Source organism: Oncorhynchus nerka, unplaced genomic scaffold (assembly GCF_034236695.1).
Source record: "Oncorhynchus nerka isolate Pitt River unplaced genomic scaffold, Oner_Uvic_2.0 unplaced_scaffold_1403, whole genome shotgun sequence".
Classification (NCBI taxonomy): Eukaryota; Metazoa; Chordata; class Actinopteri; order Salmoniformes; family Salmonidae; genus Oncorhynchus; species Oncorhynchus nerka.
In genome coordinates this window covers 45,669-65,000 of record NW_027039909.1, presented here as the reverse complement: position 1 = coordinate 65,000, position 19,332 = coordinate 45,669, and the positions used below count along the sequence as shown (strand labels likewise).

At 48.0% G+C, this 19,332-nt stretch overlaps 1 protein-coding gene across 1 annotated transcript in view; it reads right to left on the bottom strand.

The window, feature by feature from the left end:
• The window catches only part of LOC115127669 (isoleucine--tRNA ligase, cytoplasmic-like), a gene marked incomplete at its 3' end in the record, with an annotated part of 75,797 nt that overhangs the window by 42,338 nt on the left and 14,127 nt on the right, over positions 1-19,332 (bottom strand). The window contains exons 6-10 of the mRNA XM_065015493.1: positions 18,904-19,021; positions 15,896-16,043; positions 7,910-7,997; positions 3,034-3,094; positions 1,863-1,958 (exon numbers count right to left, since the gene is read on the bottom strand). Of these exons, the coding sequence (XP_064871565.1) occupies positions 1,863-1,958; positions 3,034-3,094; positions 7,910-7,997; positions 15,896-16,043; positions 18,904-19,021 (511 nt within the window). The remainder of the gene's footprint in view (positions 1-1,862; positions 1,959-3,033; positions 3,095-7,909; positions 7,998-15,895; positions 16,044-18,903; positions 19,022-19,332) is intronic.

Sequence of the window (19,332 nt, the reverse complement as noted above, 5' to 3'; positions counted from 1 at the left end):
TACCGGGGACCAGTAACGACTAGCGGGGCTACCGGGGACCAGTAACGACTAGCGGGGCTACCGGGGACGACTAGCGGGGCTACCGGGGACGACTAGCGGGGCTACCGGGGACCAGTAACGACTAGCGGGGCTACCGGGGACGACTAGCGGGGCTACCGGGGACGACTAGCGGGGCTACCGGGGACCAGTAACGACTAGCGGGGCTATCGGGGACGACTAGCGGGGCTACCGGGGACCAGAAACGACTAGCGGGGCTACCGGGGACGACTAGCGGGGCTACCGGGGACGACTAGCGGGGCTACCGGGGACGACTAGCGGGGCTACCGGGGACCAGTAACGACTAGCGGGGCTACCGGGGACGACTAGCGGGGCTACCGGGGACCAGTAACGGCTAGCGGGGCTACCGGGGACGACTAGCGGGGCTACCGGGGACGACTAGCGGGGCTACCGGGGACGACTAGCGGGGCTACCGGGGACGGCTAGCGGGGCTACCGGGGACGACTAGCGGGGCTACCGGGGACGACTAGCGGGGCTACCGGGGACGACTAGCGGGGCTACCGGGGACCAGTAACGGCTAGCGGGGCTACCGGGGACGACCAGCGGGGCTACCGGGGACAACCAGCGGGGCTACCGGGGACGACCAGCGGGGCTACCGGGGACGACTAGCGGGGCTACCGGGGACGACTAGCGGGGCTACCGGGGACGACTAGCGGGGCTACCGGGGACCAGTAACGACTAGCGGGGCTACCGGGGACCAGTAACGACTAGCGGGGCTACCGGGGACCAGTAACGACTAGCGGGGCTACCGGGGACGACTAGCGGGGCTACCGGGGACGACTAGCGGGGCTACCGGGGACGACTAGCGGGGCTACCGGGGACCAGTAGCGGGGCTACCTTTCCTCCACCAACCTGATCTCAGGTCATTCATTTCCTCCACCAACCTGATCTCAGATCATTCATTTCCTCCACCAACCTGATCTCAGATCATTCATTTCCACCACCAACCTGATCTCAGATCATTCATTCCCTCCACCAACCTGATCTCAGGTCATTCATTCCCTCCACCAACCTGATCGCAGGTCATTCATTCCCTCCACCAACCTGATCTCAGATCATTCATTTCCTCCACCAACCTGATCTCAGATCATTCATTTCCACCACCAACCTGATCTCAGATCATTCATTCCCTCCACCAACCTGATCTCAGGTCATTCATTCCCTCCACCAAACTGATCTCAGGTCATTCATTCCCTCCACCAACCTGATCTCAGATCATTCATTTCCTCCACCAACCTGATCTCAGATCATTCATTTCCACCACCAACCTGATCTCAGATCATTCATTCCCTCCACCAACCTGATCTCAGGTCATTCATTCCCTCCACCAACCTGATCGCAGGTCATTCATTCCCTCCACCAACCTGATCTCAGATCATTCATTTCCTCCACCAACCTGATCTCAGATCATTCATTTCCACCACCAACCTGATCTCAGATCATTCATTCCCTCCACCAACCTGATCTCAGGTCATTCATTCCCTCCACCAACCTGATCGCAGGTCATTCATTCCCTCCACCAAACTGATCTCAGGTCATTCATTCCCTCCACCAACCTGATCTCAGGTCATTCATTCCCTCCACCAACCTGATCTCAGGTCATTCATTCCCTCCACCAACCTGATCTCAGGTCATTCATTCCCTCCACCAACCTGATCTCAGGTCATTCATTCCCTCCACCAACCTGATCTCAGATCATTCATTCCCTCCACCAACCTGATCTCAGATCACTTTGTTTGATGGAAATATGTACGGTACAGATGTGAACAAAATCAATCATTAAAATCAACAAATGAAATACTCACAGCTCCAAAGTATGGCGCCTGGTGGACGACTCCTGTCCCCTCCTCCTCTCTGACATAACTGTCCATCACCACCTGGAACGCCCCCGTCTCCCCGCACTACAGAGGACATGTTATAACCTGTTATAGTCTCCCCGCACTACAGAGGACATGTTATAACCTGTTATAGTCTCCCCCATACTACAGAGGACATGTTATAACCTGTTATAGTCTCCCCACACTACAGAGGACATGTTATAACCTGTTATAGTCTCCCCGCACTACAGAGGACATGTTATAACCTGTTATAGTCTCCCCGCACTACAGAGGACATGTTATAACCTGTTATAGTCTCCCCATACTACAGAAGACATGTTATAACCTGTTATAGTCTCCCCACACTACAGAGGACATGTTATAACCTGTTATAGTCTCCCCGCACTACAGAGGACATGTTATAACCTGTTATAGTCTCCCTACACTACAGAGGACATGTTATAACCTGTTATAGTCTCCCCACACTACAGAGGACATGTTATAACCTGTTATAGTCTCCCCGCACTACAGAGGACATGTTATAACCTGTTATAGTCTCCCCATACTACAGAGGACATGTTATAACCTGTTATAGTCTCCCCACACTACAGAGGACATGTTATAACCTGTTATAGTCTCCCCGCACTACAGAGGACATGTTATAACCTGTTATAGTCTCCCCGCACTACAGAGGACATGTTATAACCTGTTATAGTCTCCCGCACTACAGAGGACATGTTATAACCTGTTATAGTCTCCCAGACTACAGAGGACATGTTATAACCTGTTATAGTCTCCCCATACTACAGAGGACATGTTATAACCTGTTATAGTCTCCCCACACTACAGAGGACATGTTATAACCTGTTATAGTCTCCCCGCACTACAGAGGACATGTTATAACCTGTTATAGTCTCCCCATACTACAGAGGACATGTTATAACCTGTTATAGTCTCCCCACACTACAGAGGACATGTTATAACCTGTTATAGTCTCCCCGCACTACAGAGGAGAGACAGACACGTTTTATACTTTATAGAGGCTCTTTTGGTGAATAAACACACATTTCTTTAGATTGAGGTAGAATATTATACAATATTATACATTTATATATATACATTATTATACATTATTATACAATATTATATTATATCTCACCTTCCTGAAATAGTCAAACAGCGGCTTGTATTTCTTCCCCTTCAGCGTCTTCCCAGGGAACCTACAGGACAAAACCACAAGTCAAACCGCTTCCCCTTCAGCGTCTTCCCAGGGAACCTACAGGACAAAACCACAAGTCAAACCGCTTCCCCTTCAGCGTCTTCCCAGGGAACCTACAGGACAAAACCACAAGTCAAACCGCTTCCCCCTTCAGCGTCTTCCCAGGGAACCTACAGGACAAAACCACAAGTCAAACCGCTTCCCCTTCAGCGTCTTCCCAGGGAACCTACAGGACAAAACCACAAGTCAAACCGCTTCCCCTTCAGCGTCTTCCCAGGGAACCTACAGGACAAAACCACAAGTCAAACCGCTTCCCCTTCAGCGTCTTCCCAGGGAACCTACAGGACAAAACCACAAGTCAAACCGCTTCCCCTTCAGCGTCTTCCCAGGGAACCTACAGGACAAAACCACAAGTCAAACCGCTTCCCCTTCAGCGTCTTCCCAGGGAACCTACAGGACAAAACCACAAGTCAAACCGCTTCCCCTTCAGCGTCTTCCCAGGGAACCTACAGGACAAAACCACAAGTCAAACCGCTTCCCCTTCAGCGTCTTCCCAGGGAACCTACAGGACAAAACCACAAGTCAAACCGCTTCCCCTTCAGCGTCTTCCCAGGGAACCAACACTACCCACTGTGGTTCATTGTCTCTTCACTACAACACTACCCACTGTGGTTCATTGTCTCTTCACTACAACACTACCCACTGTGGTTCATTGTCTCTTCACTACCCACTGTGGCTCACTGTCTCTTCACTACAACACTACCCACTGTGGCTCACTGTCTCTTCACTACAACACTACCCACTGTGGCTCACTGTCTCTTCACTACAACACTACCCACTGTGGCTCACTGTCTCTTCACTACAACACTACCCACTGTGGTTCACTGTCTCTTCACTACAACACTACCCACTGTGGCTCATTGTCTCTTCACTACAACACTACCCACTGTGGCTCATTGTCTCTTCACTACAACACTACCCACTGTGGCTCATTGTCTCTTCACTACAACACTACCCACTGTGGCTCATTGTCTCTTCACTACAACACTACCCACTGTGGCTCATTGTCTCTTCACTACAACACTACCCACTGTGGTTCATAGTCTCTTCACTACCCACTGTGGTTCACTGTCTCTTCACTACAACACTACCCACTGTGGCTCATTGTCTCTTCACTACAACACTACCCACTGTGGCTCATTGTCTCTTCACTACAACACTACCCACTGTGGCTCATTGTCTCTTCACTACAACACTACCCACTGTGGCTCATTGTCTCTTCACTACAACACTACCCACTGTGGCTCATTGTCTCTTCACTACAACACTACCCACTGTGGTTCATTGTCTCTTCACTACAACACTACCCACTGTGGCTCATTGTCTCTTCACTACAACACTACCCACTGTGGTTCATTGTCTCTTCACTACAACACTACCCACTGAGCCTCACTGTCTCTTCACTACAACACTACCCACTGTGGCTCATTGTCTCTTCACTACAACACTACCCACTGTGGCTCATTGTCTCTTCACTACAACACTACCCACTGTGGTTCATTGTCTCTTCACTACAACACTACCCACTGTGGCTCATTGTCTCTTCACTACAACACTACCCACTGTGGTTCATTGTCTCTTCACTACAACACTACCCACTGTGGCTCACTGTCTCTTCACTACAACACTACCCACTGTGGCTCATTGTCTCTTCACTACAACACTACCCACTGTGGTTCATTGTCTCTTCACTACAACACTACCCACTGTGGCTCATTGTCTCTTCACTACAACACTACCCACTGTGTTCACTACAACACTGCTCACTGTCCCTTCACTACAACACTACCCACAAAGCCCCAACTCTGGCCCCTAACCTACGCCCCAACTCTGGCCCCTAACCTACGCCCCAACTCTGGCCCCTAACCTACGCCCCAACTCTGGCCCCTAACCTACGCCCCAACTCTGGCCCCTAACCTAAGCCCCCACTCTAACCCCTAACCTAAGCCCCCACTCTAACCCCTAACCTAAGCCCCCACTCTAACCCCTAACCTAAGCCCCCCAACTCTAACCCCTAACCTAAGCCCCCAACTCTAACCCTAACCTAAGCCCCCAACTCTAACCCCTAACCTAAGCCCCCAACTCTAACCCCTAACCTAAGCCCCCAACTCTAACCCCTAACCTAAGCCCCCAACTCTAACCCCTAACCTAAGCCCCCAACTCTAACCCCTAACCTAAGCCCCAACTCTAACCCCTAACCTAAGCCCCAACTCTAACCCCTAACCTAAGCCCCCAACTCTAACCCCTAACCTAAGCCCCCAACTCTAACCCCTAACCTAAGGCCCAACTCTAACCCCTAACCTAAGGCCCAACTCTAACCCTAACCTAAGGCCCAACTCTGGCCCCTAACCCACGCCCCAACTCTGGCCCCTAACCTACGCCCCCAACCTACGCCCCAACTCTGGCCCCTAACCTACGCCTAACTCTAACCCTAACCTAAGGCCCAACTCTAACCCCTAACCTAAGGCCCAACTCTAACCCCTAACCTAAGGCCCCACACTAACCCCTAACCTAAGGCCCCACTCAAACCCCTAACCTAAGCCCCCAACTCTAACCCCTAACCTAAGGCCCAACTCTAACCCCTAACCTAAGGGCCCAACTCTGGCCCCTAACCTAAGGCCCAACTCTGGCCCCTAACCTACGCCCCCAATCTACGCCCCAACTCTGGCCCCTAACCTACGCCCCCAACCTACGCCCAACTCTGGCCCCTAACCTCACGCCCCAACTCTAACCCCTAACCTAAGGCCCCAACTCTAACCCCTAACCTAAGGCCCCAACTCTAACCCCTAACCTAAGGCCCCAACTCTAACCCTAACCTAAGGCCCCAACTCTAACCCCTAACCTAAGGCCCCAACTCTAACCCCTAACCTAAGGCCCCAACTCCTAACCCCTAACCTAAGGCCCCAACTCTAACCCCTAACCTAAGGCCCCAACACTAACCCCTAACCTAAGGCCCCAACTCTAACCCCTAACCTAAGGCCCCAACTCTAACCCCTAACCTAAGGCCCCAACTCTAACCCCTAACCTAAGGCCCCAACTCTAACCCTAACCTAAGGCCCCAACTCTAACCCCTAACCTAAGGCCCCAACTCTAACCCCTAACCTAAGGCCCCAACTCTAACCCTAACCTAAGCCCCCAACTCTAACCCCTAACCTAAGCCCCCAACTCTAACCCAAGCCCCCAACTCTAACCCCAAACCTAAGCCCCCAACTCTAACCCCTAACCTAAGCCCCCAACTCTAACCCCTAACCCAAGCCCCCAACTCTAACCCCTAACCCAAGCCCCCAACTCTAACCCAAGCCCCCAACTCTAACCCAAGCCCCCAACTCTAACCCAAGCCCCCAACTCTAACCCAAGCCCCCAACTCTAACCCAAGCCCCAACTCTAACCCAAGCCCCCAACTCTAACCCAAGCCCCCAACTCTAACCCAAGCCCCCAACTCTAACCCAAGCCCCAACTCTAACCCAAGCCCCAACTCTAACCCAAGCCCCCAACTCTAACCCAAGCCCCCAACTCTAACCCAAGCCCCCAACTCTAACCCAAGCCCCCAACTCTAACCCAAGCCCCCAACTCTAACCCAAGCCCCCAACTCTAACCCAAGCCCCCAACTCTAACCCCTAACCTAAGCCCCCAACTCTAACCCCTTACCTAAGACCTAGGCCTAAAATAGCATTTGTCCTTGTGGGGAGCTGGGAAATGTCTCCAAGAGATCATTTTTCTTGTGTCATTATCCTTGTGGGGACTTCAGGTGTCCATGAACAAACACACAATTGTTCCCTTCCTCACCAGAACACCACATACAAGCCCCGAGGAATAGCAATCAAACCCAGATAGATAGATGAGAGATTGCCAGTCCATCTAATATGCCTCGATTTCTTCTAGTGATGCCTGTCCCAGTGTCTCAACACTATCTGAGAGCACCAGAGGAAAATGGCTTAAAGCAGCCATCTTACAGGCCAGAGACACGGACATATTTTTAATGTGTACTAGTCTATTACAGTGCTTTTGAAACCTCTCCTCTGGGACCCCCTGATGCTTCCCTATGTTGTCGTAGCCCTGAATGATCTCACCTGAATCACGTAGTCAAGGGTTTGATTAATTAGTTGACAAGTTAAATCAGGTGTGCTAGCTGTGGAATATATCAAATAAATGGAACGGATAGGGGTTCCCCCGAGGAGAGGTTTAAACTAAACTATCATTACCACTGGCCAACCCAACCCTCTTCCTCCTAGATATCTGTCTGGGAGATAACCCCTGTACTAGTCTACTGTCTACCCTGAACTACCATTACCACTGACTAACCCAACCCTCTTCCTCCTAGATATCTGTCTGGGAGATAACCCCTGTACTAGTCTACTGTCTACCCTGAACTACCATTACCACTGACTAACCCAACCCTCTTCCTCCTAGATATCTGTCTGGGAGTGAACTCCTGTACTAGTCTACTGTCTACCCTGAACTACCATTACCACTGACCAACCCAACCCTCTTCCTCCTGGAGTGCAGATTTGTTTATATCCAGCCCTCCTCTAGGCAAGGTTAATTGATTAATTGGTTAATTGGTTAATAGCTTAATAAATAAAATGGTTAATAGATTAATAGGTTAATATATTGATTGATTGATCTAGATTAATAGGTTCATATATTGATTCATGGGTTAATTGATTGATATAGATTAATAGCTTAATAGATACATATATTATGGAGAGGTTAATATATTGATTGATTGGTTAATGGGTTAATTGATTGATCTCACTTGTCCATGATGGTGTATTCCTCCTCGGTCTTGAAGAGTGCTACCAGCCTGGCCTCCATCATAATGTACACCTTCCCAGTGCTGTTGTCTGGAATAGAGAGAGTTTAGAGAGGTTCACAGGTGTGTTATAAAAGGTGCATAAGAACCTCACTAAAACAAAGTGTTACAGCAGTTTATAGTAGTGTGAAACACATTCACCTATCCCAGTGGTGTTGTCTGAAACAGAAGTTCAACCATAGTGTTGTCTTATTATTGATTCATTCCCGGGTAGCCAATCAGGGTCTCGTTCCCAATGGTGTCCATTACAAATAGAACACACAAATAACCTACATTACAAATAGAACACAAAATAACCTACATTACAAATAGAACACACAAATAACCTGCATTACAAATAGAACACACAAAATAACCTACATTACAAATAGAACACAACAAATAACCTGCATTACAAATAGAACACACAAATAGAACACACAAATAACCTACATTACAAATAGAACACACAAATAACCTGCATTACAAATAGAACACACAAATAGAACACACAAATAACCTACATTACAAATAGAACACACAAATAACCTGCATTACAAATAGAACACACAAATAGAACACACAAATAACCTGCATTACAAATAGAACACACAAATAGAACACACAAATAACCTACATTACAAATAGAACACACAAATAACCTGCATTACAAATAGAACACACAAATAACCTGCATTACAAATAGAACACACAAATAACCTACATTACAAATAGAACACACAAATAGAACACACAAATAACCTACATTACAAATAGAACACACAAATAACCTGCATTACAAATAGAACACAACAAATAACCTGCATTACAAATAGAACACAACAAATAACCTGCATTACAAATAGAACACAACAAATAACCTACATTACAAATAGAACACACAAATAGAACACACAAATAACCTACATTACAAATAGAACACACAAATAACCTGCATTACAAATAGAACACACAAATAACCTGCATTACAAATAGAACACAACAAATAACCTACATTACAAATAGAACACACAAATAACCTGCATTACAAATAGAACACACAAATAACCTACATTACAAATAGAACACAACAAATAGAACACAACAAATAACCTACATTACAAATAGAACACACAAATAACCTACATTACAAATAGAACACAACAAATAACCTACATTACAAATAGAACACACAAATAGAACACAACAAATAACCTGCATTACAAATAGAACACACAAATAGAACACACAAATAACCTGTATTACAAATAGAACACAACAAATAACCTACATTACAAATAGAACACAACAAATAGAACACAACAAATAACCTACATTACAAATAGAACACAACAAATAACCTACATTACAAATAGAACACAACAAATAACCTGCATTACAAATAGAACACAAAAATAAAAGCTTCGTATAAAAGTTTCATAGCAATATTATACACATTTTACCATCTCAGCCGTAGTGTCTGAAATAGAGGTCGACCGATTAATCGGCATGGCCAAATCGGTAATCTGCCTTTTTGGATGCCGATTATGGCCGATTTACATTGCTCTCCACGAGGAGACTGCGTGGCAGGCTGACCACCTGTTACGCGAGTGCAGCAAGGAGCCATGGTACGGTGCTAGCTAGCATTAAACTTATCTTGTGAAAAACGATCAATCTTAACATAATCACTAGTTAACTAGTTAACTACACATGGTTGATGGTATTACTAGTTTAACTAGCATGTAATCAATGTGGTGCCTGTTAATTTATCATCCAATCACAGCCTACTTCAACTTCGCCAAACGGGGGATGATTTAACAAAAGCGCATTCGCGAAAAAAAGCACAATTGTTCCTAAACATAAACATCAATGCCTTTCTTAAAAATCAATACACAGAAGTATATATTTTTTAAACCTGCATATTTATTTTTTTAAATATTTTTTTTAATGATGATGTTAGCAGGCAATATTAACTAGGGAAATTGTGCCACTTGTCTCGCGTTCAGTGTAAGCAGAGTCAGGGTATATGCAGCAGTTTGGGCCGTCTGGCTCGTTGCCAACTGTGTGAAGACCATTTTACATAATTATGACATAACATCGAAGGTTGTGCAATGTAACAGCAATATTTAGACTTGCGGTTGCCACCCGTTAGATAAAATACGGAACGGTTCCGTATTTCACTGAAAGGATAAACTTTTAGTTTTCAAAATGATAGTTTTCGGATTTTACCATATCAATGACCAAAGGCTCGTATTTCTGCGTTTATTATAATTAAGTCTATGAATTGATAGAGCAGTCTGACTGAGCGGTGGTAGGCACATTCTTTCAAACACCACTTTCCTGCGTTTGTCAGCAGCTCTTAGCAAGGCTTGAAGCACAGCGCTGTTTATGACTTCAAGCCTCCCGAGATCAGGCTGGCAATACTATAGTGCCTATAAGAACATCCAATAGTCGAAGGTATATGAAATACAAAACAGTATGGAGAGAAATAGTCCTATAATAACTACAACCGAAAACTTCTTAACTGGGAATATTGAAGACTCGTGTTTAAAAGGAACCACCAGCATTCATGTGTTCTCATGTTCTGAGCAAGGAACTGAAACGTAAGCGTTTTTACATGGTGTTCATTGTTCATTCAGTATTGCTGCAATTGTCATTATTAGAAATATATATATAAAAAAAAGAAAAATAATTATAAAATATTTTTTTATTTTTGGGATTTAGACCATTCCTGATCCAACAGGAGACCAAGTGGTTTAGACCATTCCTGATCCAACAGGAGACCAAGTGGTTCAGACCATTCCTGATCCAACAGAAGACCAAGTGGTTCAGACCATTCCTGATCCAACAGAAGACCAAGTGGTTCAGACCATTCCTGATCCAACAGAAGACCAAGTGGTTCAGACCATTCCTGATCCAACAGAAGACCAAGTGGTTCAGACCATTCCTGATCTAACAGAAGACCAAGTGGTTCAGACCATTCCTGATCTAACAGAAGAGCAAGTGGTATAGACTATAACTGATCTAACAGAAATTAGATGCAGTATGTGTTGTAACTCCAGTCCTGAACACAAATGTTTGACCTTCATTAGAAATCTACATTTGACTAATTTAAACAGACCATCTTATCCAGAACAATCTACAGTCAGTGCATTCAACTAAGGTTGGTGAGACAACCACTTATCACAGTGTAAAACTCCTTATTTAACTTGTGGCACTGTCAAACTACAGAGCACTAGGTAAACTACATGACCAAAAGTATGTGGACACCTGCTTGTCAAACATCTCATTCCAAAATCATGGGCATTAATATAGAGTTGGTGGTCCCCCCCCCCCCCTTTAATGCTATAATAGCCTCCACTCTTCTGGGAAGGTGTCCCACTAGATGTTGGAACATTGCTGTGGAGACTTGCTTCCATTCAGCCACGAGAGCATTAATGAGGTCGGGCACTGATTTTGGGCGATTAGACCTGGGTCGCACTCGGCGTTCCAATTCATCCCAAAGGTGTTCGATGGGGTTGAGGTCAGGGCTCTGTGCAGGCCAGTCAAGTTCTTCCATACCGATCTCCACAAAAGGTTTAGTGAGCTACGGCTTAGTGAGCTACAGTCCAGTGAGCTACAGACCAGTGAGCTACAGACCAGTGAGCTACAGACCAGTGAGCTACAGACCAGTGAGCTATAGACCAGCGAGCTACAGTCCAGCGAGCTACAGTCCAGCGAGCTACAGTCCAGCGAGCTACAGACCAGTGAGCTACAGTCCAGTGAGCTACAGACCAGTGAGCTACAGACCAGTGAGCTACAGTCCAGTGAGCTACAGTCCAGTGAGCTACAGACCAGTGAGCTACGGCTTAGTGAGCTACGGACCAGTGAGCTACAGACCAGTGAGCTACAGACCAGTGAGCTACAGACCAGTGAGCTACAGACCAGTGAGCTACAGTCCAGTGAGCTACAGACCAGTGAGCTACGGCTTAGTGAGCTACAGACCAGTTAGCTACAGTCCAGTGAGCTACAGTCCAGTGAGCTACAGTCCAGTGAGCTACGGCTTAGTGAGCTACAGTCCAGTGAGCTACAGTCCAGTGAGCTACAGTCCAGTGAGCTACAGACCAGCGAGCTACAGTCCAGCGAGCTACAGACCAGTGAGCTACAGACCAGTGAGCTACAGACCAGTGAGCTACAGTCCAGCGAGCTACAGACCAGTGAGCTACAGACCAGTGAGCTACAGACCAGTGAGCTACAGTCCAGTGAGCTACAGTCCAGTGAGCTACAGTCCAGTGAGCTACAGACCAGTGAGCTACAGTCCAGTGAGCTACAGTCCAGTGAGCTACAGTCCAGTGAGCTACAGACCAGTGAGCTACAGTCCAGTGAGCTACAGACCAGTGAGCTACAGACCAGCGAGCTACAGTCCAGCGAGCTACAGTCCAGTGAGCTTGTCTTCAGTAGACTTCAGCATGCATATATATGTATATATACACACACACACACACACACACACACACACACACACACACACACACACACACTCACTATTATTATCATCGCATGATTAAACCAAATCAGTTACAAACATGTCCTCTGGGAACAAATAAATGTTTCAAAAAGAAGACAAATACAACATTGATAGTTATCCAAGAGCTGTTTAAAATGTTTCATTTAATGTTTATACCAGGGCCCATTAAGATGACAAGTGTGTTTGACTGTCTCCTCCCTCCAGCAAACAGAACCTCAATCAAAAGAACACATTCACATTCATCCACATTTTAAAGAGGAAGAGAGTGACAGGTAACGAACACTATCTAGGCAGATAATTTACCCCAACAACATGCAATGCATCCCAAATGGCACCCTATTCCCTATATAGTGCACTACTATAGACCAGAGCCCTATATAGTGCACTACTTTAGACCAGGGCCCTATTCCCTATATAGTGTACTACTTTAGACCAGAACCCTATTCCCTATATAGTGCACTACTATAGACCAGAGCCCTATTCCCTATATAGTGCACTACTTTAGACCAGGGCCCTATTCCCTATATAGTGTACTACTATAGACCAGAGCCCTATTCCCTATATAGTGCACTACTTTAGACCAGAGCCCTATTCCCTATATAGTGCACTACTTTAGACCAGAGCCCTATTCCCTATATAGTACACTACTTTAGACCAGGGCCCTATAGGGTTGTACTGCACTCTATCAGGGTGTCATTTGTGAAACAGCTTTGAACTGGATGTGAATCCCTGTGAACCACTGTCTCTAAATATGGAACTTCCTTCCTGTCTTCCTTCCTGTACTGGATGTGAAACAGCCTTGAACTTCCTGTCTTCCTTCCTGTACTGGATGTGAAACAGCCTTGAACTTCCTGTCTTCCTTCCTGTACTGGATGTGAAACAGCCTTGAACTTCCTTCCTGTCTTCCTTCCTGTACTGGATGTGAAACAGCCTTGAACTTCCTTCCTGTCTTCCTTCCTGTACTGGATGTGAAACAGCCTTGAACTTCCTGTCTTCCTTCCTGTACTGGATGTGAAACAGCCTTGAACTTCCTGTCTTCCTTCCTGTACTGGATGTGAAACAGCCTTGAACTTCCTGTCTTCCTTCCTGTACTGGATGTGAAACAGCTTTGAACTTCCTGTCTTCCTTCCTGTACTGGATGTGCGTAAGCAGCTGACGGCACCATACCATTCCACTAAACTGTTAAATAATGCAGAGTTTAACACTATCCTTTAAAAACACAGTTTTTAACACCATCTCTAACACCCACATACTTTAGGCGTGAAGATCGGAGGAGCAGAGAAAGAGAGAGAAAAAGGAAGATTGAGAAACCTTGTTTCCAATCTGCTATGACCAATTGGAGGCCAAGAGCCCTGGAAAAGAGAGAGAGACAGAAAAAAAGAGAGCATCAATAAGAGATAGCAGTTCCTCTCACTGGGGGAGATACAGGCTGCCAGGCAGACAGAGAGAGAGAGAGAGAGAGAGAGAGGGAGAGAAAGAGAGATACTGTAGAGAGAGAGACACAGATACTGTGGGGAGAGGGAGAGATACTGGAGAGAGCGAGAGGGAGAGAGAAGGGGTGGGAGGGAGAGAGATAGACAGATACTGTAGAGAGAGAGGAGAGAGGGAGATACTGGAGAGAGGGGAGGGAGGGAGAAATAGAGACATACTGTAGAGAGAGAGAGGGGTGGGAGGGAGGGAGAGACATACTGTAGAGAGAGAGAACCTGTAGAGAGAAAGAGATACTGTAGAGAGAGAAAGAGATACTGTAGAGAGAGAGGGAGATACTGTAGAGAGAGAGGGAGATACTGTAGAGAGAGAAAGAGATACTGTAGAGAGAGAAAGAGATACTGTAGAGAGAGAGGGAGATACTGTAGAGAGAGAGGGAGATACTGTAGAGAGAGAGGGAGATACTGTAGAGAGAGAGGGAGATACTGTAGAGAGAGAGGGAGATACTGTAGAGAGAGAGGGAGATACTGTAGAGAGAGAGAGGGAGATACTGTAGAGAGAGAGGGAGATACTGTAGAGAGAGAGGGAGATACTGTAGAGAGAGAGGGAGATACTGTAGAGAGAGAGGGAGATACTGTAGAGAGAGAGGGAGATACTGTAGAGAGAGAGGGAGATACTGTAGAGAGAGAGGGAGATACTGTAGAGAGAGGGAGATACTGTAGAGAGAAGGAGAGAGAGCCTATTGGTATTCTGAGCAGCACCCCGATGCAGTATCAAGCCTCTTCCTGCACCTCCTCCTCTATACTATAGACTAACAGCCCCCCCAGCTGGCCGGTCCATGCTACAGCAGCCTGTCCGGTATCTGGGTCAGCCCCCCCCCCCCAGCTGGCCGGTCCATGCTACAGCAGCCTGTCCGGTATCTGGGTCAGCCCCCCCCAGCTGGCCGGTCCATGCTACAGCAGCCTGTCCGGTATCTGGGTCAGCCCCCCAGCTGGCCGGTCCATGCTACAGCAGCCTGTCCGGTATCTGGGTCAGCCCCCCAGCTGGCCGGTCCATGCTACAGCAGCCTGTCCGGTATCTGGTCAGCCCCCCAGCTGGCCGGGCCATGCTACAGCAGCCTGTCCGGTATATGGGTCAGCCCCCAGCTGGCCGGTCCATGCTACAGCAGCCTGTCTGGTATCTGGGTCAGCCCCCCAGCTGGCCGGTCCATGCTACAGCAGCCTGTCCGGTATATGGGTCAGCCCCCCCCAGCTGGCCGGTCCATGCTACAGCAGCCTGTCCGGTATATGGGTCAGCCCCCCAGCTGGCGGTCCATGCTACAGCAGCCTGTCCGGTATATGGGTCAGCCCCCAGCTGGCGGTCCATGCTACAGCAGCCTGTCCGGTATGGGTCAGCCCCCAGCTGGCGGTCCATGCTACAGCAGCCTGTCCTATATGGGTCAGCCCCCAGCTGGCCGGTCCATGCTACAGCAGCCTGTCCGGTATATGGGTCAGCCCCCCCCAGCTGGCCGGTCCATGCTACAGCAGCCTGTCCGGTATATGGGTCAGCCCCCCCCAGCTGGCCGGTCCATGCTACAGCAGCCTGTCCGGTATCTGGGTCAGCTTTTATTTCACCACCAGTCTTTTGTCTGGGATCCACAGCAACATGGAGGGAAGCAAGGACAAGGCTCTTTTTAAAAGTGGCCTGATTTGAGTTAGATGTATGTCCACTGTCCACGTTGGTTTCCCCCTGATACAAGCATCACTACCGAGAAACCAGAGAGGGATGGAGAGAGAACTAAATAATACTAATAATTAAAACGCAGAATAGAATAAATTCCATCTGGAAACACATATGTTCTGTTTTCAGACAACCCACTAGGAGGAGAACAAGCTCAGTCGCAGCGCAGCCATCAAGATGTAAATCCCATGCTCAAGGGCACAACGGCAGGAGACGGTACCTGGGGTCTGTCGAATAATTAAAATAAACATTTTAAAAAATCACAAAAAAAAAAAAAAAAAAAAAGACTTTCTCACCTTTGACCTTGACATACTGCAACTCTGAGTTGACGCAGAGAGCCAGGTTGCTAGGCAGAGTCCAGGGTGTGGTTGTCCAGGCGATCAGACACACGTTCTCATCTTCCAGAAGGGGGAAGTTCACTATCACCGACGGATCCTGCACATCCTGGAGACGGGGTGACAACAGGGTTACAACGGGGTGACAACGGGAAGACAACGGGAAGACAACGGGAAGACAACGGGAAGACAACGGGAAGACAACGGGAAGACAACAGGAAGACAACGGGGTGAAAACAGGAAGACAACGGGGTGAACAACAGGAAGACAACGGGGTGAACAACAGGAAGACAACGGGGTGACAACAGGAAGACAACGGGAAGACAACAGGAAGACAACGGGGTGACAACAGGAAGACAACGGGATGAACAACAGGAAGACAACAGGAAGACAACAGGAAGACAACAGGAAGACAACAGGAAGACAACAGGAAGACAACGGGGTGAACAACAGGAAGACAACAGGAAGACAACGGGAAGACAACGGGGTGAACAACAGGAAGACAACGGGGTGACAACAGGAAGACAACGGGGTGACAACAGGAAGACAACGGGATGAACAACAGGAAGACAACGGGAAGACAACAGGAAGACAACGGGGTGACAACAGGAAGACAACGGGATGAACAACAGGAAGACAACAGGAAGACAACAGGAAGACAACGGGGTGAACAACAGGAAGACAACAGGAAGACAACGGGAAGACAACGGGGTGAACAACAGGAAGACAACAGGAAGACAACGGGGTGACAACAGGAAGACAACGGGGTGACAACAGGAAGACAACGGGGTGACAACAGGAAGACAACGGGGTGACAACAGGAAGACAACGGGGTGAACAACAGGAAGACAACAGGAAGACAACAGGAAGACAACGGGGTGACAACGGGGTGACAACAGGAAGACAACGGGAAGACAACGGGGTGACAACAGGAAGACAACGGGAAGACAACAGGAAGACAACGGGGTGACAACAGGAAGACAACGGGGTGACAACAGGAAGACAACGGGGTGACAACAGGAAGACAACGGGGTGACAACAGGAAGACAACGGGGTGACAACAGGAAGACAACGGGGTGACAACAGGAAGACAACGGGGTGACAACAGGAAGACAACGGGGTGACAACAGGAAGACAACGGGGTGACAACAGGAAGACAACAGGGTAATAATCGTCATTGACCGACACAAAGACTGTTTAGTACTAAACATCAGATGACAATTACCACGGGTTGACTAGCTTCTGACAGAAAACACTAATCCCAACAGTCTTCATGAGCACTGGGCTCTACCTCGACAGTCTTCATGAGCACTGGGCTCTACCTCGACAGTCTTCATGAGCACTGGGCTCTACCTCGACAGTCTACCTGAGCACTGGGCTCTACCTCGACAGTCTTCATGAGCACTGGGCTCTACCTCGACAGTCTACATGAGCACTGGGCTCTACCTCGACAGTCTACATGAGCACTGGGCTCTACCTCGACAGTCTACATGAGCACTGGGCTCTACCTCGACAGTCTACATGAGCACTGGGCTCTACCTCGACAGTCTACATGAGCACTGGGCTCTACCTCGACAGTCTACATGAGCACTGGGCTCTACCTCGACAGTCTACATGAGCACTGGGCTCTACCTCGACAGTCTACATGAGCACTGGGCTCTACCTCGACAGTCTACCTGAGCACTGGGCTCTACCTCGACAGTCTACCTGAGCACTGGGCTCTACCTCGACAGTCTACCTGAGCACTGGGCTCTACCTCGACAGTCTACCTGAGCACTGGGCTCTACCTCGACAGTCTACCTGAGCACTGGGCTCTACCTCGACAGTCTACCTGAGCACTGGGCTCTACCTCGACAGTCTTCATGAGCACTGGGCTCTACCTCGACAGTCTACCTGAGCACTGGGCTCTACCTCGACAGTCTACCTGAGCACTGGGCTCTACCTCGACAGTCTACATGAGCACTGGGCTCTACATCGACAGTCTACCTGAGCACTGGGCTCTACCTCGACAGTCTACATGAGCACTGGGCTCTACCTCGACAGTCTACCTGAGCACTGGGCTCTACCTCGATAGTCTACCTGAGCACTGGGCTCTACCTCGACAGTCTTCATGAGCACTGGGCTCTACCTCGACAGTCTACATGAGCACTGGGCTCTACCTCGACAGTCTACATGAGCACTGGGCTCTACCTCGACAGTCTACATGAGCACTGGGCTCTCCTCCTATAAATTAACTCCAACCCTGTTCCTGAAGAGCTACCCTCCTATAGGTTAACTCCAACCCTGTTCCTGGAGAGCTACCCTCTTATAGGGTAACTTCAACCCTGTTCCTGGAGAGCTACCCTCCTATAGGTTAACTCCAACCCTGTTCCTGGAGAGCTACCCTCCTATAGGTTAACTCCAACCCTGTTCCTGGAGAGCTACCCTCCTATAGGTTAACTCCAACCCTGTTCCTGGAGAGCTACCCTCCTATAGGTTAACTCCAACCCTGTTCCTGGAGAGCTACCCTCCTATAGGTTAACTCCAACCCTGTTCCTGGAGAGCTACCCTCCTATAGGTTAACTCCAACCCTGTTCCTGAAGAGATACCCTTCTGTAGGTTAACTCCAACCCTGTTCCTGAAGAGATACCCTCCTGTAGGGTTTAGCCTTGGCTAACAGGTTTGGAGATAACAGAGTTGGACAGCCATGTTGTACTAGTGTGTGTGTGTGTACCTTGTAGTTCTGGTTAGACTCGAAGTTGGACAGCCATGCTGTACTAGTGTGTGTGTGTGTGTGTGTGTACCTTGTAGTTCTGGTTCGACTCGAAGTTGGACAGCCATGCTGTACTAGTGTGTGTGTACCTTGTAGTTCTGGTTCGACTCGAAGTTGGACAGCCATGCTGTACTAGTGTGTGTGTGTGTGTACCTTGTAGTTCTGGTTCGACTCGAAGTTGGACAGCCATGCTGTACTAGTGTGTGTGTGTGTGTACCTTGTAGTTCTGGTTCGACTCGAAGTTGGACAGCGGCGTGTTACAGGCGGTAGAGAAGGGCATGACCTTCACCCCGCGGTACACCAGACCTTTATCATACAGCTGCCTGAACACCCACCTGGGGGGAGAGGGAGGGGACGGGGGGAAGAGGGGGGAGAGAGGGAGGGGGGAGGTGAGAGAGATGGGGACAGAGGAATAACAGTAAAAAAACACTTGAAATGTTGTGAGGAGTAACACAATAAAAACACTGTTTCATTTATTGAGCCAATATTTCACCTAAAACGTCACCGAGACATTCATAAAGTACAGTGTCAACTTCAACAAAATACTATTCGTACCCCTCGACTTTCTCCACATGCTTGTTATGTTACAGAACTGAATTTAAAATGAATTAACATTTTAATTGTGTCACTGGTCCTACACATAATA